Source organism: Tauraco erythrolophus, chromosome 2, assembly GCF_009769465.1.
Source record: "Tauraco erythrolophus isolate bTauEry1 chromosome 2, bTauEry1.pri, whole genome shotgun sequence".
Classification (NCBI taxonomy): Eukaryota; Metazoa; Chordata; class Aves; order Musophagiformes; family Musophagidae; genus Tauraco; species Tauraco erythrolophus.
Window position 1 is genome coordinate 132,118,974 of NC_141466.1, and position 25,349 is coordinate 132,144,322.

General features: G+C 52.6%; 2 protein-coding genes across 5 annotated transcripts; one reads left to right on the top strand and one right to left on the bottom strand.

The window, feature by feature from the left end:
* The first annotated feature begins 1,337 nt into the window (after positions 1-1,337).
* Positions 1,338-9,248, top strand: NAPB (NSF attachment protein beta). 3 transcript variants are annotated; one of them, XM_086631162.1, is made up of 11 exons: positions 1,338-1,435; positions 3,242-3,330; positions 3,936-4,052; positions 5,143-5,189; positions 5,313-5,390; positions 6,728-6,783; positions 7,195-7,279; positions 7,663-7,767; positions 8,030-8,098; positions 8,386-8,436; positions 9,130-9,248. In XM_086631162.1, the coding sequence occupies exons 1-11, from the start codon at positions 1,338-1,340 to the stop codon at positions 9,232-9,234; spliced, it is 900 nt and encodes a 299-aa protein (XP_086487288.1). In that variant the 3' UTR covers positions 9,235-9,248. The 3 variants fall into 3 exon arrangements, with proteins under 3 accessions (XP_086487288.1, XP_086487289.1, XP_086487290.1); XM_086631163.1 differs by having other exon boundaries at positions 3,242-3,321; XM_086631164.1 differs by lacking the exon at positions 3,936-4,052 and having other exon boundaries at positions 3,242-3,321.
* Positions 9,249-12,888: 3,640 nt separating this feature from the next.
* GZF1 (GDNF inducible zinc finger protein 1) lies at positions 12,889-24,872 on the bottom strand. 2 transcript variants are annotated; one of them, XM_086631937.1, is made up of 6 exons: positions 24,845-24,872; positions 20,487-21,853; positions 18,643-18,737; positions 17,678-17,845; positions 15,453-15,610; positions 12,889-14,646 (listed from the first exon to the last, which is right to left on the bottom strand). In XM_086631937.1, the coding sequence occupies exons 2-6, from the start codon at positions 21,830-21,832 to the stop codon at positions 14,290-14,292; spliced, it is 2,124 nt and encodes a 707-aa protein (XP_086488063.1). In that variant the 5' UTR covers positions 21,833-21,853; positions 24,845-24,872; the 3' UTR covers positions 12,889-14,289. The 2 variants fall into 2 exon arrangements, with proteins under 2 accessions (XP_086488063.1, XP_086488064.1); XM_086631938.1 differs by lacking the exon at positions 12,889-14,646 and having other exon boundaries at positions 15,573-15,610; positions 17,678-17,993.
* Positions 24,873-25,349: the final 477 nt, after the last annotated feature.

Consider the following 25,349-nt stretch of genomic DNA (forward strand, 5'->3'; position numbering starts at 1 on the left):
ACGGGCGGCGGCGGTTCGCGCCGCTCAGTCCGGCCCTTTTCTGCCTCCTCTCACGACTTTTCCCGTGTAAGGACACTTTTTCCCGTGCACTTCCCGCGGAATTCCCGCTGGGAATGCCCGCCCTTCTCCTGGGAGCCCGCGCTGCAGCTCCACCTCCGCCTTGGAGGAACTCGGTGGGAATTCCGAGAGGAACGTGAGCCAAAGCAGAGTCGGAGCTGATAAAAAACAACAAAAACCCGTTCAGTTCGGGATAATTCCCCTTTTTCTCCTGGATTTGTGCCTAAGAAAGCGCTGGGGCTGCATCCCGCCCCGATTCCCAGTACTTCCAGCACTCCCGCTCCAGCGGCGGCTGGTTTCCGCAGGTTTCCAGGCTGGACCATGATTGTGCAACGTGCCCCGTGCAACACGAGTTGTGCAAGGTGCGACGTGCATCTCGCAATGCAGATCGTGCACCGTGATTGTGCAACGTGCACTGTGCAACACGGATTGTGTGAGGTGCAATGTGCATCTTGCAACGTGGATCATGCACCATGCGATGTGATTGTGCAACGTGCCCCGTGCAACACGAACTGTGCGAGGTGCAACGTGCATCTTGCAACGTGGATCATGCACCGTGCAACGTGATTGTGCGACGTGCCCCATGCAACATGAATTGTGCAAGGTGCAATGTGCATCTTGCAACGTGGATTGTGCACCGTGCGACACAGATTGTGCAAGGTGCGACGTGCATCTTGCAACGCGGATCGTGCAATGTGATTGTGCAACGTGTGCCGTGCAACATGAACTGTGCAAGGCGCGATGTGCATCTTGCAACGTGGATCGTGCACTGTGCACCGTGATTGTGCAACATGCACCGTGCAACACGAACTGCGCAAGGTGCGATGTGCATCTTGCAACGCGGATCGTGCACCGTGCAACGTGATTGTGCAACGTGCAACATGCATCTCCTAACGCAGATCATGCACCGTGCGACGCGATTGTGCAACGTGCCCCGTGCAACACGAGTTGTGCAAGGTGTGACGTGCATCTTGCAATGCAGATCGCGCACCGTGATTGTGCAACGTGCCCCGTGCAACACGAACTGTGCGAGGTGCGACGTGCATCCTGCAACGCGGATCGCGCACCGTGATTGTGCAACGTGCCCCGTGCAACACGGATGGTGCAAGGAGCACCGTGCAACCTGCAGCGCGCGTCCTGCGCCGTGCACGCGCCCCGCCCCCGTGCCCGCGCCCGCCGCCGCCCTCCCCGTCCGTGCCCGCGCCCGCCGGTGCAGCGCCGGCGGCGGCGGAGGAGGAGGAGGAGGAGGAGGAGGAGACCGAAGCAGGCCCGGCGCCGCCATGGACAGCACGGGGAAGGAGCGGGAGGCCGTGCAGCTGATGGCGGAGGCCGAGAAGCGGGTGAAGGGGTCGCACTCCTTCCTGCGGGGGCTCTTCGGGTGAGCGGGGAGGGGGGGGGGGGGGTGTGTGCGAAGGGAGGGGGGTGCAAATGGGGGGGGGGGGGGGGCAGGTGTGCAAAGTGGGGGGCTTGTAAGGTGAGAAGGGGGGGGCTGCAAAAAGGGGGGGCTGTGCGAAGGGGGGGCTGCAAAAAGGGGGTGATGGGGGGGTGAAGGGAGGGGCTGCAAAAAGGGGGGGGTGTGCGAAGGGGGGGCTGCAAAAAGGGAGGCTGCAAAAAGGAGGGGGGGTGCGAAGGGGGGGGCTGCAAAAAGGGGGGTGCGGGTGTGCGAAGGGAGCTGGGTGCTGCGCTTGCGTTCTTGCAGGGGGGCAGCTCCTGCCCCTCCCCCTGGGTGCTGTGCCCCCCCACCAGTGTGGGCGAGGGTCTCCCTGCGCCTCTGCAGCGGGTGGGCTGCGTTAGGGCACGGGGGGGGGGGGGTAGGCACAGCCCCCCCGGGCGCTGCCTCCTGCAGCTGCCCGTGGGCACCGTGGGCACAGCGGTGTGATGAGCTCGCTCGAGCCTCTGCAGCTCGGGGCGCCCGCCTGTGCCCCCCCTCCGCGTGTAACCCACTGGGGGGGGGTGGCCCTTGGACCAGCTCATCCCAGCTTTATCCCAGTAAATCCTCTCCCGCCGCCGCGTCACCGGGGTTCGCCCCGGCGAGAGGCGGCCTCTGCATCCCCGAGCATCCTCACCCCGAGGATGAGGATGAGCTTCATTTTTCCGGGGGCTTTTGGTTCCAAAGTGGATATTCCTGGGGGTGCGAGAGCTGTGCCCGGAAGGGTTGGGAAAAACCGGCAGTTTCAGCCACCTCAATCCAATCTTGGTTTTTTGTTTTTTTTTTTTGATGATTTCAAGAAAAGAGCATTTGGAGGTCCCGATGCTGCTAAATAACAGCCTGGAAAAATCTGGTGCCCGCAGCTCCGAAAGCACAAGTTTCATAAATAAATTCCTCCCCGGCCTCGGGCAGATTAATCGGGCAGGGCGTGCGCCAGGGGCGTAATCCGGGCGGCAAAGCACCGAAAATCCTCGGAGCAAACGGGCAGAGATTTCGAGAGGGGAAATTTCTCATTTCTTGGGCTAAAAATAGATGCAAGAAAAAAAAAAAAAAGGCTTTTAAAATGGAAGGAAAAGCGGTGGGTGACTTTGCTCTTGGCATCCTCCTGGTGACAGGGGGTGCCCAGGCTGCAAGTGCCCGGCCAAGAGCGTTATCCGCAGCCGGGCTTTTTCCTGAAGAGCTCCATTAGCTCACACAAATGCTTTCCTTTTTTTTTTTTTTTAAATTTTTTTTTTGAGACTAAAAGGCTGAAAACCGCCCGGTTTTGGGCTCCTGGCGGGGTGTCGCGTTACCGGGCTGCTTCCTTTGGCTCGAATTCCCGCAAAAGGTGGCTGTCAAGGGCAAGGAGCCGTCCAAAAATCCCGCCTGGGTCTAGAGGGAATGTGGTCAGCTGCCAAAAGAAGGAAGGAGAGGGGAAAAAAGAAAAAAAAAAAAAAGGCAATAAAAAACATTATCGCTTCCCGTTCTCCCGCCTTTCCGGGGTCAGCAGCACCGAGCTTGCAGGAATAAATCCGTGAAAAAAATCTATGTTTAATTAACAAAAATATTGTAACTTCTCAAGATAAATTAATCATGAGTCATCCAGGGTTTTTTGTTGGGAAGAAGAGAGTGTGCCCGCGTTTGATCGGCCCCGTCGAGCCCACGGGGGCTGGGGGGCACGTGGGGGGGGCACGTGGGGCCGCAGCGCCCCGGAGCCTGTGCCAGCCCCCCGTTCCGCTCCGGCTGGCATCAGGGGCGCTCTCGCTGCGTTTGCAGGGGCAACACCCGGGTGGAGGAAGCCTGCGAGATGTACACCAGGGCTGCCAACATGTTCAAGATCGCCAAAAACTGGAGCGGTGAGTCCGGCCCCCGCCGCTGCCGGGGGGGGCTGCGTGGGGGGTTCCAATCCACGAGCACCCCGGCCTCTTCCCATCGGAGCAGGGTGTTACATCCCAGGCTGTTTCCATGGGGACGGTGCCAGGGGCGATGCAGTTCCTCTGCTTTCCCTGGCCCTGCGATGGTTTAAATATTGGGAGGGTGGGCACGGGGTGGGTGGGGGGCGACCTGAACGTTCCTGCTGTTGAATGAGCTGGGGTGCAACTTTTTTGGGATGAAAGCTCCGAAGGCTGCTGAAAGGGCTTTGCTCATCGGGCAAGGAAAGACCTTTGGGGTGCGATGCCAAATGGGATGGGTTGCGAGATGCCAGGGATCCCCCCTTGCTGACCCCGCAGATGCGGGCGCAGCCCGGAGCGAGGATGAACGTGGGTTGCCAGGGATGAGCGGGCGGGTGGGATACCCCCCTGGGGGGACGGGCACAGCGCCTGGCAGACGAGCCAGCGCCCAGATACCGACAATTTGGGCTCTCCTTGGGTCTCTAAACCTCTCCGGGTCCTGGGATGCGGCGGCGCTTTGCCATCCCGCGGCGGTGCCGGGATGGGGTACACGGGGCCGGCGCGTGCTTCTCTCCCAGCCGCAGGAAACGCGTTTTGCCAGGCGGCCAAGCTGCACATGCAGCTGCAGAGCAAACACGACTCGGCCACCAGCTTCGTGGACGCCGGCAACGCCTACAAAAAAGCCGACCCGCAAGGTAAGGGCGGCGAAATCCGGCGTCGTTCCTTGGGGGGACGCGCGGAGGCTTGCGGTAGTCACCGGGGCTGCGGGGACTCGCTGGTGGCTACTCAAAAGCCGGAGTATCTCCTGCATTTCTGCTTCCCCGAAATGGGCATTGAGAGGATGCGAGCTGGTCGGCTCGGTGTGCCGTATGGATCGGGACGCGTAGGGTGACGGCTGGCGCTTCGGCGTACGCTGCAGCGCGTTGGTTGTGACCTCGGTAGCTCCCTTCCGACTTCCTTCGATTTTTCCCTTGACTTTAGGGAAATCCTTACTTCTTAAGGAACACTTAAGGCAGGTCTCGGGACTGGATCGCAGTGGATCCCTGCCCTTAGCCCCAGCCCCGTTCCCAGGGGTTTCCCCGAGGCAGGAGGAAAATGGACCGACCTTTGGCGGGATGAGGATACAGGATCTGGATTCTTCAAATCCGGTGGCACAGAGGAGGGTTGTGGTTTTGTGGAAGACTCCGATTCCCCTTATCCCAGCTGGGCATTGGGAAACACACTGAGCAGCCCACCAGCACTGCCCGTGCTTTCCTGTCCCGGGGGGCTGAAGAAACTAACTCGGGGCCGATAATACTGTTTTATAATCGTAAACCCCCCACATTTCCTAGAAAACAGACAGTCCCCGCGTGTTTGGGAGATGAGCATTTTGGAATTTTGCTCTGTTTGAGGACGCAGCCCCACAAACCTGGCCTACAAGTCGTTTATATTTTGCCCATCCTGATTTTTGACTGTTCCTCGTCAGCGTCAGAGTTTTTTCCCAGCGCACCGGCGGGCGGTTGGTGGGATCCGGGCTGTTTGGAGTGGGTGAATTGGGATCAGATCCTCAGATGGAAAAACGCAGAGGATGTCACGTCTGTAGGTCTTAGGGGTTGAAAATGCTGGTTGTTCCCAACAGAGAGACGGACACGTGTGAGAAGGTGCTTACTGAGGAGGCTGGTTTGTGGTCTGGTGATGAGAAACGTGACCGAGATCCGACGTTTGAAGGGAGGGGGGCGGGTCTTGGGCTGGGAATTCCATGGTGCTGGCTGACTTTGTTGTTTTTCCCGAACGCTCATGCTGCAGAGGCCATCAACTGCTTAAATGCAGCTATCGATATCTACACCGACATGGTAAGAGGCTGCGCCGGCAGCTCGCGGGGCCGGTGTCCTCGTGAGAGATGCAGCTCGGAAAACGCCGTGCGTGCGGGGCGGAGGGGGAGCCCCCACCTCACGGGCACCCTCTGCCTTCTCTAGGGGCGGTTCACCATCGCTGCCAAGCACCACATCACCATTGCCGAGATCTATGAGGCCGAGCTGGTGGACATTGAGAAGGTGAGGCTGCCCGGCGCTGCCGGAGCTGCTCTGCAGCTGCATTTCCTTTCCCAGCCGGAGCAGCGCCGAGCTCGGCGCGGCCGGTAAAGCCCCTCTCCCATCCAAGTCACCCCTAAGCTGAAGTTGGCGTTACTGGGGCGAGCGATGGTTTTTCCCGGCACGGGTCTCTGGTGGGGCAGTCCCGACTCTTCCATGTGCCCCTGTGCTGAGCAGCACCGTGGCAGGAACACCCCGGGGAGAAACCTCCTCGACCGGAGTGGTGTTTCACAGCTGAAAAGCACTTTGGGGCAGTTTCATGGCTGGTTTGGGATGCACCTGAAGGAAGCTGCTGCACAGACCCCCTCTTGTTCCCATAACTGAGGTCCCTCAGCAGGAATCCAGCGGCAGCAGCTGAACTAGCTGCAGATCTTCTCCTTGAAGTTTGCAGAACAAAAGTTTGTGGTTTCTAGGTGTCATTTTCTAGGTGATGGTTTGCTTCCTCGGCTCCACTCCCCGGGATCCCGTCTGTCTCTGTTCATGACCCGCCTCTCCGTGTGCAGCCCCACTTAAATCAATCCCCGCCACGTCCGTTAAGCGACTGATTCCACGTGGCAAACGTGGCAGAAGCCTCCTCATAGTCATTCCTCCAGAGTAGTGCCACCTGCGCTGAACCCGCCCTGGAGTTGGGGACTTGTTTAATTCAAGTTCACAGTTGAATTTCCGAGGGCAGCCCCGTGTTCTCGGTGTGCAGAATGGAAAAGCTTTTGGGAACGCGGTCGCTGTAGGCTTATAGAATCATAGAATCACAGAATGGTTGGGTTGGGTTGGAAGGGACCTCAGAGACCATCCAGTTCCAACCTCCCTGCCATGGGCAGGGACACCCTCCACTACACCAGGTTGCCCAAAGCCCCATCCAACCTGGCCTTGAACACTTCCAGGGATGGGGCAGCCACAGCTTCTCTGGGCAACCTGTGCCAGTGTCTCACCACCCTCAGAGGGAAGAATTTCTTCCTTATATCCAATCTAAATCTCCCCTCTTTCAGTTTAAAGCCATTGCCCCGTGTCCTATCACTACACGCTCTTGTAAAAAGTCCCTCTCCAGCTTTCCTGTAGGCCCTTTAGGTACTTGAAGGCTGCAATAAGATCACCCCGGAGCCTTCTCTTCTCCAGGCTGAACAGCCCCAACTCTCTCAGCCTGTCTCCATAGCAGAGGTGCTCCAGCGCTCGGATCATCTTTGTGACCTCCTCTGGCCCCGCTCCAGCAGCTCCATGTCCTTGTGTTGGGGACTGTTTTTTTGCTTGTCGAGCCAAAGCTGTGCTCGCGGAGCGGCGTCCGAGCGCGCTGTTTCTGTCCGCAGGCCATCGCGCACTACGAGCAGGCTGCCGACTACTACAAGGGCGAGGAGTCCAACAGGCAAGTGCTCTTTGGGAAGGGCTGGAGACGGGGGTTTGTCCTGGGTGGCCCATGCGTGTGCCGGCCTCCTCCGAAACGTCCTCCGATGGGATGCCCCAGCCCTGCTGGCCTTTCTGTTCCAGGTTCTCATCCCGCACGCAGGCGGGTCTGGTTTGGGGTGCCCGTTTTGGGGGCAGAGAAAGCACGGAGGGGCTGAACAGTATCCGACACCGGCTCCGTGCTGAGCTGAAGGTCTTGGTGCCTTTCCGTCTGTTTTAATTTTGGCTCATTTGCAGGAAATTCCCTCATTTGCAGCTTTTGGGTCCCACCTTTATGTATGTTAAGTAGCACAGGTAGCGCTCGGAGGTCCCAGGGCATGGATTTGTTTTTCCCCGGGACACCATTCCTCACTTTCGCGCTGTTTGGTCGTAGCTCAGCCAACAAGTGTCTGCTGAAGGTGGCTGCCTACGCCGCGCAGCTGGAGCAGTACCAGAAGGCGATAGAAATCTACGAGCAGGTGAGGCTGCGTTTCCAATTTTTTCCTGGAAACGAAAAGTGGCTCCGGGTGTCGGGCTCCGGGTGTTGCTGGCCCCTTGTGCATCAGCCAGGACGTCCCGAGGTGCCAGCGTGGTGCCCCGGAGCTGCTGCAGCAGCTCCCAGCAGGATGGGCTGCGGGGGCTGCGCTCTTGCAGCTGCATCCAGGTTTCTGACCTTGCTTGGGATTAGTTAAAAATCCGCCTGGCTTCCCTGTAGCTTCTCATACGGACGCTGGCGTTTTTCCCGTGGTCTTTACTGGCATTGTGGTGCTGTGTGTAATTTTCCTCAGCTGTCCTGTTGTCAGTTCAGTTCCGAACGATGTGTTTTTCTTTCCCGACTCTAACAGTGCCTGTCTGTGCCTAGGTCGGAACAAACACGATGGATAATCCTTTGCTCAAGTACAGCGCGAAAGAGTATTTCTTCAAAGCCACTCTGTGCCACTTCATCGTGGATGAGCTGAACGCGAAGGTCAGTGGGCTCAGAGTGGTTATCCCAAACTTTTTGCATCCATCTTAGTCCTCCTTTTCCGGCTGAGACGCGTTGTTGGCGTGCAGGGATTCGCACGGCTGTTGCACGGACTGAAGCCTGAAGCGCCGTAGTGTCCAACTGGGTTTACTGTGAACGCTTCCCCAAGCTCTCGGTGCGGTTTTGGGACTGGAAGGCAAAAACTGAAACAAAAAGCAGGTGGTTTCGTGTGAAGCGAGCGTAAGGGTCGTCTTCTGTCTTTCAGCTGGCGCTGGAGAAGTACGAGGAAATGTTCCCAGCGTTCACAGACTCACGGGAGTGCAAGCTGTTGAAAGTGAGTAAAGCCAGTACTCAAGTCACGCGTGAAAACGCGTGCTGCCCTTCGCGTCGTGCTTTTCCCCGTGCTGTGTGCTTGGAAATTTGTTGGAATGTTGCAGGGGACGTCACGCTCGCTTCACGTTGGGTTTATACCGGACTTGTGGAAGCAGCTGCAGCAGAAAGATGATTATTGTAACTGACTTAAAAAGAGAAAAAAAAAAAAAAAAACAAACAACAAACCGTTTTTGTTTGGGAGCACACAGTAACGAGAGGGTGTTCTGATTTTTAACGGTGTTTTCCTAGAAACTGCTGGAAGCCCACGAGGAGCAGAACAGCGAGGCGTACACCGAGGCGGTAAGTACTCAGGAATTGGCTACGCCGCTCTCGGGGATGGCGAGTTGTTCCTTTTTGACCTTATTTTTGGGGCGTGTGTGCTGTGAAGTGTTGGGGAACTGGTTGCCTGAGCTCCGAGCGCTGCGACCGAGTCCAGCAGGGCAAAACCCCGGGCGCTTCCCCGCTTGAACTGCCCTGCCACGGAGCGACCGCGGGAGAGACGGACGTTGGCAGAGCTGCTTCCCGCCTGTGCCTGGGCAACTCCCAAACTTACCGCCTTCAAACGACCAGTTCATCCTTGAGAGTTCAGTAAAGATCCTGCCTGGTTTCGTTCCAGCCCCTTTCGGTGTTTGACAGTGGCTGAAAGTGCTCTGTGTGTTTTTGGATAGATAGGTTTTTAATTTTATTTAATTAAATTAAATTTTTAATTTTAAATTTTTAATTTTTAATTTTAATTTTTTGATTTTAAATTTTAAATTTTTAATTTTTAATTTCAAAATTCAAATTTTTAATTTTTATTTTTTAATTTTTAATTTTAAATTTTAAATTTTTAAATTTTAATTTTTAATTTAATTTTATTTTTTTTCTCTGGGAAGATAATAGAAGTTCTAAAAGGCCACTCTTCAAAAGCTGCAGAATGCTGCTTTTGCAGCAATCTCGTTTGCTTTCCAGTACCTTAAACTGTTTTGTTTTTTTTTTAAATTTTCCCGACAGGTGAAAGAATTCGATTCGATATCGCGGTTGGATCAGTGGCTTACAACCATGTTGCTCCGCATCAAGAAGTCGATCCAAGGAGAAGGGGACGGGGACCTGAAGTGAGCCGTGCGTGGCGTTCGTGGCATGCAGCCTGCGTGATCCGTTCTTGTGCTACAGCCAAGGACCTCCACGGGACACGTGATCCAATATCCCGCGTTATTCCGTTGCTTACAAGCCCGTGTGTTCCGTTAGTAGCCTGCTCTTTGTCGTGCCAGCGGGGGTGGATGGGAAGCGATGCCCTGGCTGTCGCTGGCGGATCTTTCCGAGGCGAAAGGCGCGCTTCTGGCAGAAACCCTTCCTCGGTTTTGTTAGCTGTGAACCCAAAGTCTCCGCTTGCCGCTGCCAGTTTTTCCTGCTCGTCTGTCTTCAGGCTCAGAACCATTGATTCCAGCATGTAAATATGTTGTGCGCACCAGTACGGTACGAATAATCACTCCTGATCTGTAGCTGTGTTGTTGCTGTTTTCCGTTTCTCAGTGGATCTGTCGGATATGTTTGGATCTTGGGGTTGGTTTTTTTTTGAGCTTTTTTAACGGTGCTAGTGAAAGGCTGCGTGGCCCTGACGTGCAGAATGCACGTGTGTGCCTGCACATCCTACACAGATACGCGTGGAAGTAGAGAACACGTAAGGAGCCAGCACTGGGGGCAGGACGGCGCAGATCCGTGTCCGCCCTCCGGACAGTCACTTGTCCCGAGCAGACCTAGTCCGTGGTGTATTTTGTATTTCAGATCTAAATATAGAATGTAAGGTTCTTCTCTATTTTCTTGGATCTATTTTTCCACCGACTTCATTTCGTGGCGCATCCCGTCCCTCCTACCCCCGAGATGACTTGACCCGAGTAATAATCTATTTTTCTAACTTTTCCTTTACACAAACTCCTGCTGCTCTGTCTCTACTACAGGTGTTGCGTGCGCCGGGCACTACCCCGTAGTTCCTGCCCTCTCTGCAGGCACTTCCCTTTAACTAGAGGTGATTAAGCTTCCTACTGTTTCCTGCTGAATTATATGGAGGAAGACTCGGGAGCCCCCGCAGTTTGGCAGGGGGAGTTGTCACGCAGTAGTTCTCTGGTTTTCAGCCCCTGCTCATCCGCTGCGTTTTGTGCCGCTCTCCCGTTTTTCATCTGGATGTTTAGGGTGGAACACAGTTTGGCTTGTTGCTCTAAGGGGTTTAGTGCTATTAAAGGGGTACTTTTATCTCTACCACTGGCTCGTGCTATAACCAAAAACTGCTCCTCATGCCAAATTATGGTGATGATTTTGTTTTCCGGACCGATCTCACTGGTCACTTGTTTTCCATGGCCTGTTCTGCGCATCTTAAGAGAAAAAGACCCGGGAGCTGTGCAGAGCTGGGAAGGTGAGTGCATTAAAAAAGCCTGGAGGATGCTCGTCCTTCCAAGCACCTTCAGTTTCTTCACTTAGTTGTGGTTTTTAAGGGCACTCACCGCTCACCACCAGCCTCTGTCCGCAGCAAAACCAGTGCTTTAACTGGGACACTGTGTGTGTCACCTCTGTCCTTCCCACAAAACTTGGCAAAGAAATACTTTAATTCTGTTTAGTGCTGCTCGAGATGCTCTGAGGCAGGTGGACACCTCGGCTTGTCGGGACCGAGGCCCGACAGACATTTTCCGAGGGTGTCCCGTTCCTGAACCAGAGTCCGTCGCGTGCTCGTGCCCCCTGTGCCAAGCAGAGGCAGTACTGGGTTCGGGAGGTGGTTAGGTAGGTAATCCTACAGCTAACGTTGGATTAGCTGCAGGTTCCATCTCATCTTGGACAGGACAGCCCAAAGATTTAACTGCTGAACATCCCTGGGGTAGAAGGATGGGACTGGAATGTTTTTTGTTTGATTTACCTGTTTCCTGAGCGAGCAAAGACCCGTCACTGGTGGCTGGGCACCTCTGGGTGAGGGGAAGCGTAGGTGGTGCAGGTTCCTGTTCCCGGTGGCACGCAGAACCGAGGCCAGTGGTTTATGCCTTTTTTCGTTCCCTTTCCCAGTCGTCAGTATCGTGCACAGTTTTAGTAATGCTGATGGAGCTGGTGGGCCAGAAGCCCCTACCCATGGGGTTGTGTGGTCTTGTTCCTGTGCTCTGGAGTAATCCCATTAAAACCCCACCGTTCGCTCCATGTCAGTAGGCTACAGCATGTCCCCCAGCGTGTCCGTGGTAAATTGTGACGGTTTCAAAATGACAATCTGCCACTCTGCTGTGTTCCCCCCACCCCCCAGTACACAACTCTGAACTATGGAAACTTATTAATGAAATGGCCTTAGCAAGAATATCATGTTTTGTGTGAATCCGTACGTGAATAAAGTGAAAATCATGGATGTGAGGAGCGAGCAGTGTCCTTTTCTGGGAAACAAAAGTGGCAGGCTGAGGCTGGAGCCTCTGTGTGATGGTAAGAGCCAGTGCACAGTGCTTCCCTCGGGCCACTGTGGCAAGCTGTTAAGGTGTATCCTAAGGGTAAATATCCTCTAGGAAAGCACAGGCTGATCCTTTTACACGCTGTCACCTGGAGGAAAGCAGAATGCCTCAAAGTGTCACATTTCCTATTTTTTTAGGAGCGTTTTTTAGTAAGCATCTCTTAAAGAGACCGCCGCGGAGAGGTGAGGTGTTGCCCCGGCTCCGGCAGCGCAGGGCCGGAGGAAGAGGAGCAGCACCCGACAGCTTCAGGGCTGCAGGAGAGCTGAGTCAGGACTCACCCCACTCTCAGGGCATTCACGGCGACGGGGGCCTATGGATTATGTGGAAGAAACATTTGATGCGGTCATCAAGTCACGGGAAGGGTCAGGCTTAAGATTTGAATATTTTAATAAGAACAGTTCAGACGAGTAACTCACTTCCGTACATTCCCGGAGTACAAAAGTTTCCCTGGCTACAGGTACTAACGCTCAGACTTTAAATATATGGACAGACTCTTTACATGGGTCATTGGGAATACTGAGCTTCCACGGGAACGCCCTGCTTGAATAAATATTTCAAATATAACCTCTTGGAAATGTTCTCTTTAAAAAAATTCCCTTTCTACAGATTAAGTTAGTTTTGATTCCGCGGTGACACATCAGACATCCCTCGAAGGTTCAAAAATAGCTCTGTGCCACAGTTTGGGCATCTATTGCTTTGCCAACCCCGAAGCCTTAGAACGGGCCCTGCACGGCTCGGTTGTGCTTACCTTTACGCTAATGCAATCTGTCAGAAAGCTTTTCTCACAGCTGCAGCCGAGAAAGTTTCTGTGGAAACACTACATTTAATATTAGAGAAACAGAAAAGCAAAACTGAAAAAAAAATGAACTGGAAAAAAAAAGCTCCAGATTTTTACAGGTGGCACTGGGGAACCTGCTCCTGAGTTTGAAGCGTTAACCATACCGGCAAGTTGCTGTTGATTCACAGCTGCTCCCAAAAACACGAGTCATCCCAAGTCAGGTGTCTCAAAGGTTCCTTCCCTGCACAGGGAAAACACCCCAAATCCTCCTGGGTGCTCCAGTGAGGTTAACATGAAGTCCACCAAAGTAACTAACTTTCTCGTTCCAGCTCAGCTTCGATGTTAGGAAAACACTCAGCCAGGGTGGAAACTTGAGTCTCCCCCTGTAACAGCTCTCCCAGCTGCTGGACGGGAATGGGGAGAACAGGGGGATGTACTCCCTGGGGAAGGGGAGGAGACGTGAAGGAAAGATCTTGCTGTCTTGGTAAGAAATGCCCAAACAGAAGCATGATTCCCATGGCGACGGGATCCAAACCCTGCCAAGCTGAGGTTTTGGAGCGTGGGCTGAGCAGAAGCCACACTGGGGACTCGGTCCCTGTCCTCGCTTTGTCGTGTTTCCTTATTGAAAACAAACTAAAAAAGATGCATTACCAGGGTTATGCTACCAAAATTTAGCAGCAGATGATCATCACTTAAAGCCTTTGAACTGTAAGTTTATTCATCACAGCCTGCCTCTTACCACCTCCCTGGGGACAGACGGACAGCGGGCAGATTCCAACACTGTCCTACAGGCAAAGCGTTCACAATCTGGGAAATAAAGACCTCAATCCCTTCAACAGGCCAGTACCTTTTTCACTTATTTGCATCTTTTTATGCCATTAGTCAGATCAACCCAGACTGCCTCCCGTTTGTAAGGGAATTTACCTCTGGAGACTCTGGTGAGGGTGGAATTAGTTGTAGCAACTCGACAGCAACACAGTAATTAACTTTTCCCACCAGAGTATTAATTGGAAAGTAGGTCTGCAGTTCGGAGCAACCACCCAGTGCTGCCTGAGTGAGTTATGGTGGAGAAAAGAGCATCGCTGACCCACCTGCACCAGCAGAAACCAGCTCAGGTAAATACAAGTTAACAGGAAAACGGCCATCAGCTGGTTTTCCCGCACTACTTTTCACCAATATTTGTGCAGGAGATGTTCTGGTTTCTGAATTGCCAAGTCCTACCTAAGCTGGAGTGGCCAGAAGGTGAAGAGTGTCTGACTGAGTGCAAGTGTCAAACTGCACCAGTAAAACGTAAAAATACCACCAGCACTCAGCTCCCACTTCCCCGTTCCGCTACTAGAGAATCAAAACTCCTGGAACGAAACCTTTCCGAAACTAGCTCCCACCTGTATTCCCAAGGAGCGAGCTGGCTCGCTGCTTGGATCTTTGGCAAAAGCAGAGATAACCCAACATTTCCTGAAAAGCAACTGGGTAAAACTTTTTTTTTTTTTAACGTATGAATTTCCACTACGGAAAATGCAATTTCACTGAGCTACTGGGCTGAGAACCACGACGTCATTTCTCTGGATTGTACGTGTGTCACCAAATCACCGGCAAATCCAACTCACACCTTCTTTGTAACCCATCTCGATGCAGGTGCCTTCTCTGCAGGCCAGAAAAACGAGCCAAACGACACCCTTTTATTTGCAGGGAAGAAACTTCCTGGGGTTCTGCCTCCTCTACCCTGGCGTGGTGTAACGCTGGGTTTCAGGAGACGGAGCGGTACGCAATGACTTTTTGGGGGAAATTCTGGAAATCCAGTGCGTGTCTCATGGCTAGCCCTGCTTCCTTGTTAGAGCTTCTCCTAGTTCCCTCAGTAGGTTACTGGCAAAGTCAAAGGACTATACAAAGGGTGCGGCTTAAACTGGATTTGTAAAGAACCGAATTATTCCATGTTCACCAGAGCGTGAAGCTGTGGCTGCACGGAGTCTGTCTGCGTCTGCAGCACGGTCAGCTCGCTCAGAGTGGTGGCTATAAGGGCTTCCTGGGGTCCCGGGGTCCTGTCTGACTTACGGTCCGTTCCCGTGGCAGATCCGCCGTCGTGCAGCGCCGTCGCGCTCCCCGCGACAGCAGTGACGTTCTGATAGTGGCCGTTCTCCGAGAAAGACAGCAGCTTCTCGGGTATTTTAGGTGACACGTCGTACTCCTCGTCGGGAAGCTCTGTTTTGTGACCTTCGTCGTTCTTAGATGCTCCTTCCACAATGACGAGGAAGGACTTCCAGGGTGTGTTCTTATCGTGTATCTGGAAAAAAAAAAAACAACCCAGAGGGTTGAACGCACGATGGCTGTGTGGGAGGCGAAAGCCTGGATCCAGCTCACACCTGCTGCTGGGAGGGAAGGTCTCTCTTTTCATCCCAGAACTAGGTCAGTATACATCTGTGCACTAATGGGTGTCCCTGGTGAGCTTTCTGCTTTCACAAAGCACCTAACAGGTCCAGCAGGAAGCCTGGCCCAGAAAATGAATTCTCCTGTCCTTTGCCATTCGCAGGGGAAGACGCTCGGAGGAACAAATCATAGAATCACAGACTGGTTTGGGTTGGAAGGGACCTCAAAGATCATCCAGTTCCAACCCCCTGCCATGGGCAGGGACACCCTCCACTACACCAGGTTGCCCAAAGCCTCATCCAACCTGGCCTTGAACACTTCCAGGGATGGGGCAGCCACAGCTTCTCTGGGCCACCTGGTCCAGTGCCTCATCACCCTCAGAGGGAAGAATTTCTTCCTTACCTCTGATGTAAATCTCCCCTCTTTCACTTTAAATCCATTGCCCCTTGTCCTATCACTACACACCCTTGTAAAAAGTCCCTCTCCAAATCTGTGACTGAACATGCAGGTCACGCCACCATGGATGAGGAATGGCTTAAACACAGTCTCAGGACTGAACAAAATCCATTTGAGTATTTTAGTGCCACGCCAGAGAACCAACGTGCTAAACCCAACAAAAACAGGACAGAAGTCCCCCCCGGGCCTGACAAAGCTGACATGTCAACACGTGGCCACGGAGGAAGGCTCTGGGGCTCCAAGGCAGTGAGGCTGACGGGTTCTTACCGACGTGTGCCGGCGGAGGGTGGACTTGTCGGTGAAGGTTCGCCCGCAGGCGTTGCACATGAAGGGCTTCTCGCCGGTGTGGATGCGGTGGTGCCGCTGCAGCGCGTTGAGCTGCGTGAACTGCTTGCCACACTGGTCGCAGCAGTAGGGCCGCTCACCTGGACGCAGAGGACAGCGTTAAAGGGGTGGTGGTGGGGTGTTACCAGTGCTGCTCAATGGGGAGCCTCCAGTAACCCCTGTGGTTCATCAAACGATACGGTACGCGCGAGCATCCTCAGAAACACAACAAGGTGTTTTCAGAGTTCTCAGAGTTGGGTACATTTTGACATATCTGAAGTAAGCAGATACATAGAGTAAGGGCTAGACCCATAGCCTGCATAAATCCACACAACCACTGTGAAGCCTCCACGTTTTTTCCATGTATTTTCCTTTAGCAACTGAAGTGCTGCCCCAGAAGACCAGTTTTCCTGTTTCCAAGGTACGTTCTGTGAGCATGAACACCATGGTGCCTCATCACCACTAGGTTACCTCCAAACACATCCCAAACCGTCTTGCTATGCTTACTGTATTAAACACTGCTTGAAACAACCAGAGGGCTGGAGAGCCTCCTGTTTACTCCCTCCTTGGCTAAGGCAGAAAAAGGGATCTTGAAAAACTTTCTAACAGATGCAAGTGGTGTCACAGAGAGAGGGATGACATTCCAGACCAGGAGTTAACACCGTTAACATCAGCACTGCCATGCCCATGTCCCCTGCTCTCCTTACGGTAACGCCACGCTAGACACAGAGGTGCAGGGAGTAAAGATGGAGCAAGGCACGGCAGCCAAATAGGAATTTTACTAACAGGGAATACTGGCAAGGACAGGGTGGTGCTGGATAAGGAAGTGTGGTATTTATTATGTAATGAAAGGAGCCTGATTGTTTGCAACCTGCCGTATTGCTGAATAACGTGGACTTTGAGAGAACGAGCAAGAAAACTGAAAAGAGAAAGAGTGTCTAAGATTCTCTGGGAGGGATGAAATTGAGAGCTGTGCTGGCAAGAACCGGAGAGTGCTGTCTCTCTAAGGAGGCAAAGTAAGAGAACGTACACAGCTGCTCACTCAGGGAAGAGAATTCAAGGGAAAAAGGGAAGGAGACTTGTGGGTTGAGATAAGAACAATTTAGTAATAATAAAAAGAAATGGATATATATATAATAATAATATAGACAAGCAAGTGATGCACAGTGTCGTTGCTGACCACCTGGTGACCAGCAGCAGTCCTGTCCCAGCAAACGGTCCCCAAACAGGTGAAGTCCCAACACCGCAATCCCAGATGAGCCAGAGGCCCAAAAGCAAAAGAGAAGGAGCGTTGAGTGCTCCGAGAGCCTGAGAGAGACCCTGGAAGGGCAAAAGCCCTTCTTCTCGGTCAACCCTCATCTGTCTATACACTGGGCATGATGTTGCAGCATATGGAATGCTTCATTGGCCAAATTAGCCCTCAATCCTAAATCTAAGCTCGAATCCTAAAGGCAGTTGTGGGCTCTGTCCCGGCCGTGCTTCCCCCACCCTGCTGTGCTCCTGCACATGGGCAAAAACACGGGAAGCTGAAATGTCCTTGAGGCCTCAGTGCCAACTCAGTGCGCTATCAACGTTCTTCTCACAACGAATCTTGGACTAAAACCAAACCAGAGAGCTCTTCCAGCTGCTAAAAAGAGAAACTTACTCTGTCCCAGTCCAAACCAGGACACACAAAGCCCAGGTGACACTGACAGCACCACTGGAAAGTCAGTGTTACAGTACCTATGGTCACTGCTTTCTACCCAAAACCAGAGGAGCAGGTGGGAATCAAACTGACCCTGAAGAGAAAATCCAAGCAGGAGAGAACGCAAACATGAGAGGTGGGCATGCGGACAAGGACGAGATCAGCACTGCAGCACGTGGCTCAAAGCTAAACCAGACACAGTTCTTCGGTCACCAACAATCCTGGCAGCATCAGGAACAGGATCTGCACAGCTCTTGGGGTACTCCAGAGAACTGCTGGAACTCAGCAAGCAGCACAGGAAGCAGCAGGAGAAGGGAAGTGGAGGAAAGAACACACTGCGTCAGGAATCAGAACGTGCAAGCAGGGTAGGAACTGAAGGATTGGGAAATCCTGGTTGAGAAATTCCGTGTCTGAACTATGCACCTGTGAGGTCTACAGCTTTACACCGCGGTGGTTTGGTTTCAACCAGAAGAGCACCTCTTACCTGTGTGCACTTTTATGTGCTGGTACAGCGAGTTCCTCTGCGCAAACGTTCGGAAGCAAACTTCGCACTTGAACGGTTTGGATCCCGTGTGGATCCTGTTGTGGTGTTTCAGGTACTCCTTGGAGGCGAAGCTCTTCCCGCACGTCTCGCACATAAAAGGCCTCTCCCCTACAGCGAGGGCAGAAAGGAGAGTGACACCAACGCGTTACACGGTGTGTGACACATCTGCAGCTAGCTGGCTGCTCACCGCCTGGCGAGTTTCCTGGCTGACTCCTCACAAACCCAGCGCTGCACACCTCCGAGGAAAGGCTCCCACCTGGAAGCGGCCAATTTTAGGCACAGTTTGGAATTACGTGCTGTTTTCATTGCAGTTTTCATGTTTTCTGCTCTCTACATTTAGGGACGAGTTACCAGCAGAACGCAGACCGGTTTAAGACTGGTCAATTAAGGGACGCAGGAGTACCCCACGCAACTCGCAGGTGGCACGAAAGGTCAGTTCAAACCACGGATTTATACTACGAGGGAAATCCTTAAAAAGATTTCTTTGCAGATGAGGATAAGCCAAGACCGCTGTGTTATATTCCTTGGGCTAACTGTTCCAGACTCACAGAGAAATAACTTTTCTCTTCAGAATTCAGCTAGACCTTTTGTTGATGACAGTCTTTGGATATTACAGACTATCCAAAGCGGCCTCAGACGTCGGATCCCACCCAGATGGGAACTCCTTTTCTCTTTAACCAGCTCCTTTTACTCTCTCCACTGTCTGCCTAGTCACCTATGGGAACCTCTCTCAGTAAAATCATGCCCAGGGATGCGAACATCTGATTTGATGTAAAACCCACCACCACCAAAGACACGTTTTCCGAGCGCAAACAAGATCTCCTGGTTCCGCAGCAGGCTGCCTCCTCCTCCTCCTCCTCCTCCTCCTCCTCCTCTACGCAGTGCCTGGCAAAAGCGAGCCTTACCTGTGTGACACCGCTTGTGATAGATAAGCATGTGGTTCTGAGTGAACCTGGCACCACACTCATCACAGACAAAAGGTTTTTCACCCGTGTGGATTCTGAAATGAGAAAGCAACATTAAAGCAGCGAGGTGTATCTCCTTCCCTGCGGCACAACGCAAGCTCTCTTCACTTTGGAGCTGCTCTCCGAAAAGGGGCCGGATCCCTGCGCAAGATCTTAGTTTCTTTTAGAAACACCTTCAGCTGGGCCAAATTCTGCACTGTGGTTCCTGCAGTGCTGCTTTTACTGCTCCATCGCGCAGAGATTCAGCAACTTCTTAGGGTAAAACCAAATTTTTCAAAGGTAAAAAAACTGAATAAAGTTTAGAAAACTTGTACACAGACAGACTGAAAGAAAAACTGCCAATTAAATATTCCACGCAGAACGTGGGCGACGCGTTCCCCGGCACGCTGCTTGTGCAGAACCACCAAGGAGTCACTTGCTGCTGCACAAGTGGCACTCGAGGAGCGGAATAAAAAGATGGACACAGTCATTTTTCCTGCTGTCACCCCGTCCTTGTGGAGTGATCTCCTGGGGAAGGCTGTGTGTCCACAAAGGGCAGTTTTCGTGGGGACACACATCAACGGGAAGAGCAGAGATGTAAAAATAAAAACAAAAAGATGAGGAAATCCCACCACAGACTGTCGCGATACACGAATTAGGAGTTTCCAGTATTGGACAAGCTCATTGAATAGTCATCGTGGTACACAACGGAGGAGAAACTCCTCTTATGCCAAACCCCAATTTTTTCAAGCAGCACGAAGCAGTTTTTGGCAGTTAGGAGAGGACAGGTGATGAAAGAGAGATTGCATCAGCAATCACATCCGAGGAGCACTCTAGCAAAAGTTAGGCTTCTGGATGTGCTTCCTACTACTGGGAGTAAACCCCCTGGCTTCGAAAGGGGCAGTGAAACAAAGCAGTGTTCCTGAACCCTTCCACCCTGCAGGAAACACCACCCAGGAACACGCTGCCTTCTCTTTCTGGATACGGGCAGTAGTACTTTGGGATATTTCTTCTGTGCCTCCCTCTCCACATTTACTCCCTGGCTATGACCTCAACTTCAGTTGCAGATGGCTGCTTTTTTAGCCTGATAAAGCCCTTAACAGCTGGAATTTTTGCCTTGATAAAAACATCCCTCCCATGAACTTTCAAGGCCGTGTTTTTCCACCTCTGAGTCTCTCCGCGACACACGCGCTACAACTGATCTCGCCGGCTCCGCGTAGGCGCCTTCGACGCTTCACCCACCTCCAGACAGTGACACCTCAGCCCGTTTCTCATCACACATCAGTTGTTTTCTAAAAAAAAAAACCCACCCAAATCTGAGGTTTAGCACCCAAATCTGGTGTTCTTGAATTTAACGTGCGGCCAAATCTTTTTAGAATATTTTCATCCTCATCGCGTAACGTTTTTCTATCGACTGTAAAGAGGCATCGAATCAGCTGAAATAATTACAGCCCTAATCCTGCAAATAATTTGGTGCATGGGGGTTCTTTTCTCCCGTGAAACACCCTATTGACTCTTAGTAGGTCTGTTCCCATGAGAAAAGTTAACTGGGCTTCAGCAGCAGCCCAGGCACCTCTGCTTTAGCTTAAAGAAAATGACAGCAACTCCCTTAACCTGAAAAGCAAAGGGGGGGAAGAAAAAAAACAACGAAACAAAAAAAAAAATAAACAAGAAAAAAGGAAATACGGACACTTTCCAGCCAGTCACGTTTTACATCCCCACTTCACTTGAAGGCTCAAGGTGTGCTCCAGGGGATTCTGCTGCTCCCCCCAGAACCTCACAAGGCCAGTTAAGTCTGTTCATACCTCATGTGTGTTTTAAGTGCAGAAGGCTGAGAAAATTTAGCCTCACACTCTGTGCACCCATAAGGCTTGTCGCCTGTATGCGTCCTTTCATGGAGCCTCAAGGCAGTTTTGGAGCTCAACCCCTTTCCACACTGCTGGCACTGATGACGCTCCCCACCACCCTCATGAACCTGGAGAATGTGCCTCTTGACGTCCTTCTTCCTCTTGAACTTCTTACCGCAGAGCTCACAAGGGAAGTGGCGCTCGCTGCTGTGGACGTGGCGCTGGTGGCTTTTGAGGTTGCACCGGTTGGCAAAGGTCTGACTGCAGGTGTCACACCGGTAAACGATCTCGGCCGCCATGCCGTGGCTGTGCTTGATGTGCTTGAGGAAGCTTTTCTCGTACAGGAACTCCTTCTCGCACGTGCTGCACTTGAAGTTACTGCCTCGTTTCTTTTTATCCTCTTCGGATTTTCTCAGGTTTTCTTCCGACTCAAAGTTGCCATCGCGTTCTTCGCTTTCGGGTTTGACGTCGTTCTCCGCCTGCTCCTCCTCTCTCTCCATCTCACACACCTCCTGATCCTGAGGGTATCTGTTTTCTTCGACAGCGACCTCTGCGTTCTTCTGCTGCTCTCTCAGCCGCCTGGTGTATTTCTTCTTGGGGATTTCCACAAACACTTTCCTCCCAGCCAGCCTCCCACTTGCCCTTCTGATTTTGGCGTAAGGAGGCTTCATCATTTCCTTCTTTTTGTCCGTTTTCTCTTTGGATTTGGTAGCCGGCACCTCGGGAGACATTCCACTGCTGGGCCTGTCTGCTGGGGAATCCAGAGGATCCAGAGGATGGTCTGCCTGCTCGGCTCCTGCCACAGCAGCTGCTTTGGACTCGAGCAGAACGCTTGGCTGGGTAGCGCTGTCTTCCTCGGAGTTCTGCGATTCCGAGAAGTTTTGCAACTCCAGCAGCACCGATTCGAGCATCTGCTTCTTTAACTGAAAGCAGGTTTCCGAGAGGTCCAAGCACTTCAGCTTCTCGGCTATTTCCAGCATGCGCTGCACTCTGTCTTCTTCCACTTCTACCTTAGCAGTATAAACAAACTCAAGAAACGAAGCAAAATCGGCGACCTGGACCTCGTTCAGGAACACGTTGGTCCTCGGGCCATCCATGCCCTTCTCGTTAAGGAACACCTCCTTGAAAAACTTGCTTGTTGCTGCCAACACAGCCTTGTGAGCAACAAACTCCGCCCGGACGCCTTGGTACTCCACGCTGACAGTCACGTCGCACAGGTGGCCCAGGAGACGCAGCTGATGCATTTCATTCAGCAGGTTGATAGGAGAGGACTTGGATTCCAGCAGAACTGCATTACTTTCCATCTTTCTTCTCTCTGCAAAAAGCTGTTAACAACATTGCGGCGTTAGCCATTTGCATGGAAGGAAGCTAACAAAAACCAAAGATTTCAGCTGCCAAAAGTCACGTCCAGACTTTGGAGAGTGCTTCACTTTGGACTGAAGCACTCAAGGTGCTTAAAGAGACCGGACTTTCAGAGGAGCACTGTGAAAAGCCTGGCTAGAAGTACGGCTTTCAAAAAGCGTCACCCCGAGCGGTCATGTCTAAAACCTGCCGCCAGACGCACACAGAGGATGCTCTGAAGTTAATTTGAGTTTAAATCTCAAGCCACCATCTTACCCAAAACACCAGAGACTATTAGAACCTGTAATAGGGACAAAGCAAACAGAGAAAGATCAAAAGAAACGTTCTCATTAAGGCACGAGGAATCAAGAAATTATTCTCCCTCCTAATCAGGCAATAAGAGAAAGGTAAGATTAAGGAGAAGTTAACTGCAATCCTGAATAAACACTTCCTTAAACAGGCTTTCCAGATAATGCTTTTAAACAAGACTCGGCTAAAATTCCAAATGCTTAATCGACCAAAGCACAGGAGATGGCATAACCCCGTTCTCGAACCGTAAACCTAAGAAATCATAAAACTTCCTCAAAGCCTTGTCTTTTTAAAAAAATTCATCACTCGAAATGGACTTACAGTCTCGAAATTCTGAACGCCATTTGCAGCCTCACGAGGGCTTCACCATTCCCACTGCCATTTTGGTTAGCCTGCACTTCCACGGAACATTTCAAACCGCTCCCACGTCCTCAAAAGAACTGAGGTTTTTTTAAAAAAAAACGTTTGATCCCAGAACAAATTACATTTCCGTGAACTCTGAAGACACTCAGAGCAACGACCCCTCTTCAAGCTGCTGAGTTTTGCTGTGTCTCTAACAGCTACGTACACGTGCATTCTGAATCTGAACCATTTCTTTCCACTTCCTAAAAGTTAACCACGGTTTCTTTTCTCTGCACGTGCTCAGGTACAAGACTTGCAGCCTACTATACATGGGACACTAGAAATCTTGCTCAGAAATACATATATATAAAAAAATAGTGCACAAATGGAACAAAATTTATATTAACGTAACAGTAAGGACGTCACATTAAGCACAAGAGACGCAAAAGTATATTCACAGCATCCAAAAGACATATTCTTTCTCCTCCCACAGAGCTATAAACTCAAATTTTAGTCCATCCTCCTTTCAACAACCCAAAAGCCAGACCTGCATCCCAAAACAATTTCCTCTTAGAACGGTTTTGACAAAATACATTCAGGAAACTGTAAAATGGAGAGCTCCAAAACACACAGATTCATGAAGCTTCTCAGTAGCCCTGTAAAACGATTTGGTACCACAGGAGGGAAAAGCCCCCGGGGCCCTGCCCCAAGGGGTTTACAAATAAGGCAGGCAGGACCCGAGGGCGCCCAACCTCATGGGCACCCAAACCCCGATCTTCAGAGCCTACAGAACACGGTTGTCCTCAGAGCCAAACCTTCCCTATTTCCTGGCCTTTGGCTCTTCAGCTCAGTACACCTACTCTGAAGATTTAAACAGTTCCATTAACATCATTCTAACAAATCCCTAACACCACTGTTCCCGAGTCACACGTAATCCAAAAGGCCCAGGAAGGGGACACGGAATGGCCTGGGCCAGCTTGGAGCTCAACAAGCGCCCCAAAACATTGTCCCCTTTACAAGCACACCCCGAGGCGACGCTTCAGCTTTGACAGAAGTTCTGTACGGATGAGAATGACGCAATTTGAGTCCCGACTGAAGGGCTGACTCCCACAAACTGGCATAACTCCCTTTCTCCATAGTCACTCTGCGATTTTTTTCCTCCCTGTTATTCAGCACGCTGGCACTCCCAACTATCTGAGGATGAATTAAGCAAAGGCTCGCTGAACGCTTTGTCAGAAACAATCACTGACCTAAAAACGTAACTTCTTCCCCCGGTACAATTATTTTTGAACTACTTATCACGTTATTTCACAACCATCCAGCTATTTGCCATGTGATCTCACAGCAAAAGCTGTGGTCACGTGTAGTCAGCAGCGATCCCCAGCAGGAAACAAGAACTCAAACCACAAACTTCTCCCCCCGGGGTGGACGAGTTCGGAGCTGCACTCGGCTCGTTCCAGGAGCTCACCGCACACGTGCGTGTTAACAGACACATCACGCCAATTCCTCTTTTCTTTGGGCTGCAAAACAGAAACCTCCTGCTCTTCCTACCGTAGCGTTTCACAGAATCATAGAATCATGGAATGGTTTGGGTTGGAAGGGACCTCAAAGATCACCCTGTTCCAACCCCCCTGCCATGGGCAGAGACACCCTCCACTACACCAGGTTGCCCAAAGCCTCATCCAACCTGGCCTTGAACACTTCCAGGGATGGGGCAGCCACAGCTTCTCTGGGCAGCCTGTGCCAGTGCCTCACCACCCTCGAGTGAAAAATTTCTTCCTTATATCCAATCTAAATCTCCCCTCTGTCAGTTTAAAGCCATTTCCCCCTGTCCTGTCACGACATGCCCTTGTTTGCAGAACCAAAAGCTGCAGCACACCCCCAGCATACCCAGCAGGAGCTGCAGGCGACGGGCTGGAACACCCACCGTAGCCCCTGTGAGGGCACGGGATGCTCGTGGCTCCCCAGGCCAGGAGACTCCCGCATGGAAAGCAGAGGGGGCACCGCAGCTCCGGTGACAAGGCCGGTCGCCCTCCTCCTCCTCCTCAGCCTCCCCCTCGGCCTGCCCCGCTTCCCTCAGCGGCCCAAGGTGGCCCTGGGGACGGGCCGCGGCCCGCACGGCCCCTCCCCGGCCAACGGCCCCCGGAGGGGAGCAGGGAGAGGGCGCCCAGCGGCGACCCGCCTCTAGGCCGGGCGGCGGGGCTCCGCACCGGCTGCTGAGGGGAGATTCCCTCCGGGAAAGGCCGCGGATCCCACGGGAGCGCGTCCCGCCGCCTCCCCACGACGGCCGGCCGCTCCCGGAGCGGAGCGGGCCGCGTACTCACCGGGCAGCCCCGCGGCGGAGCGGAGCGGGCCGCGCCGCGCGGCTCCTCAGCGCACAGCCCCGGGCGGCGGCCGGAACCAGCCCCGCCTCCCGCCCGTGCAGCGGCCGCGGGGCACGGCACGGCGCAGGCGCGGCGGCGACGCACAGGAAGTGGCGTCAAAACAGTGCGACGGGCGTTGCTAGGCAACGCGGCCCGGCACCGCAGCGCCCGCCGGCGGCAGCGCGTACGGAACCACCCGCGTCCTCATTAACAAATTAACGAGTCTCCTGCGAGAAATACAACAATAATAAATACTAATCAACCAGCTGGGGGACGGGCGGCCGCTTACATTGTGCGTCTTTATTAAAAAAAAAAACCCAAAACCGCAGAAATTCACAGCGACAGCACAGACACAAACCCGCATCCGCAGAGACGCCCCGTGACGCATTCGAGGCTTCGTCACAAATAAAACTCTGCACGGATCTAAAATCTAACCGGCACCAGCACTTGTAAGGAGAATCCCGAA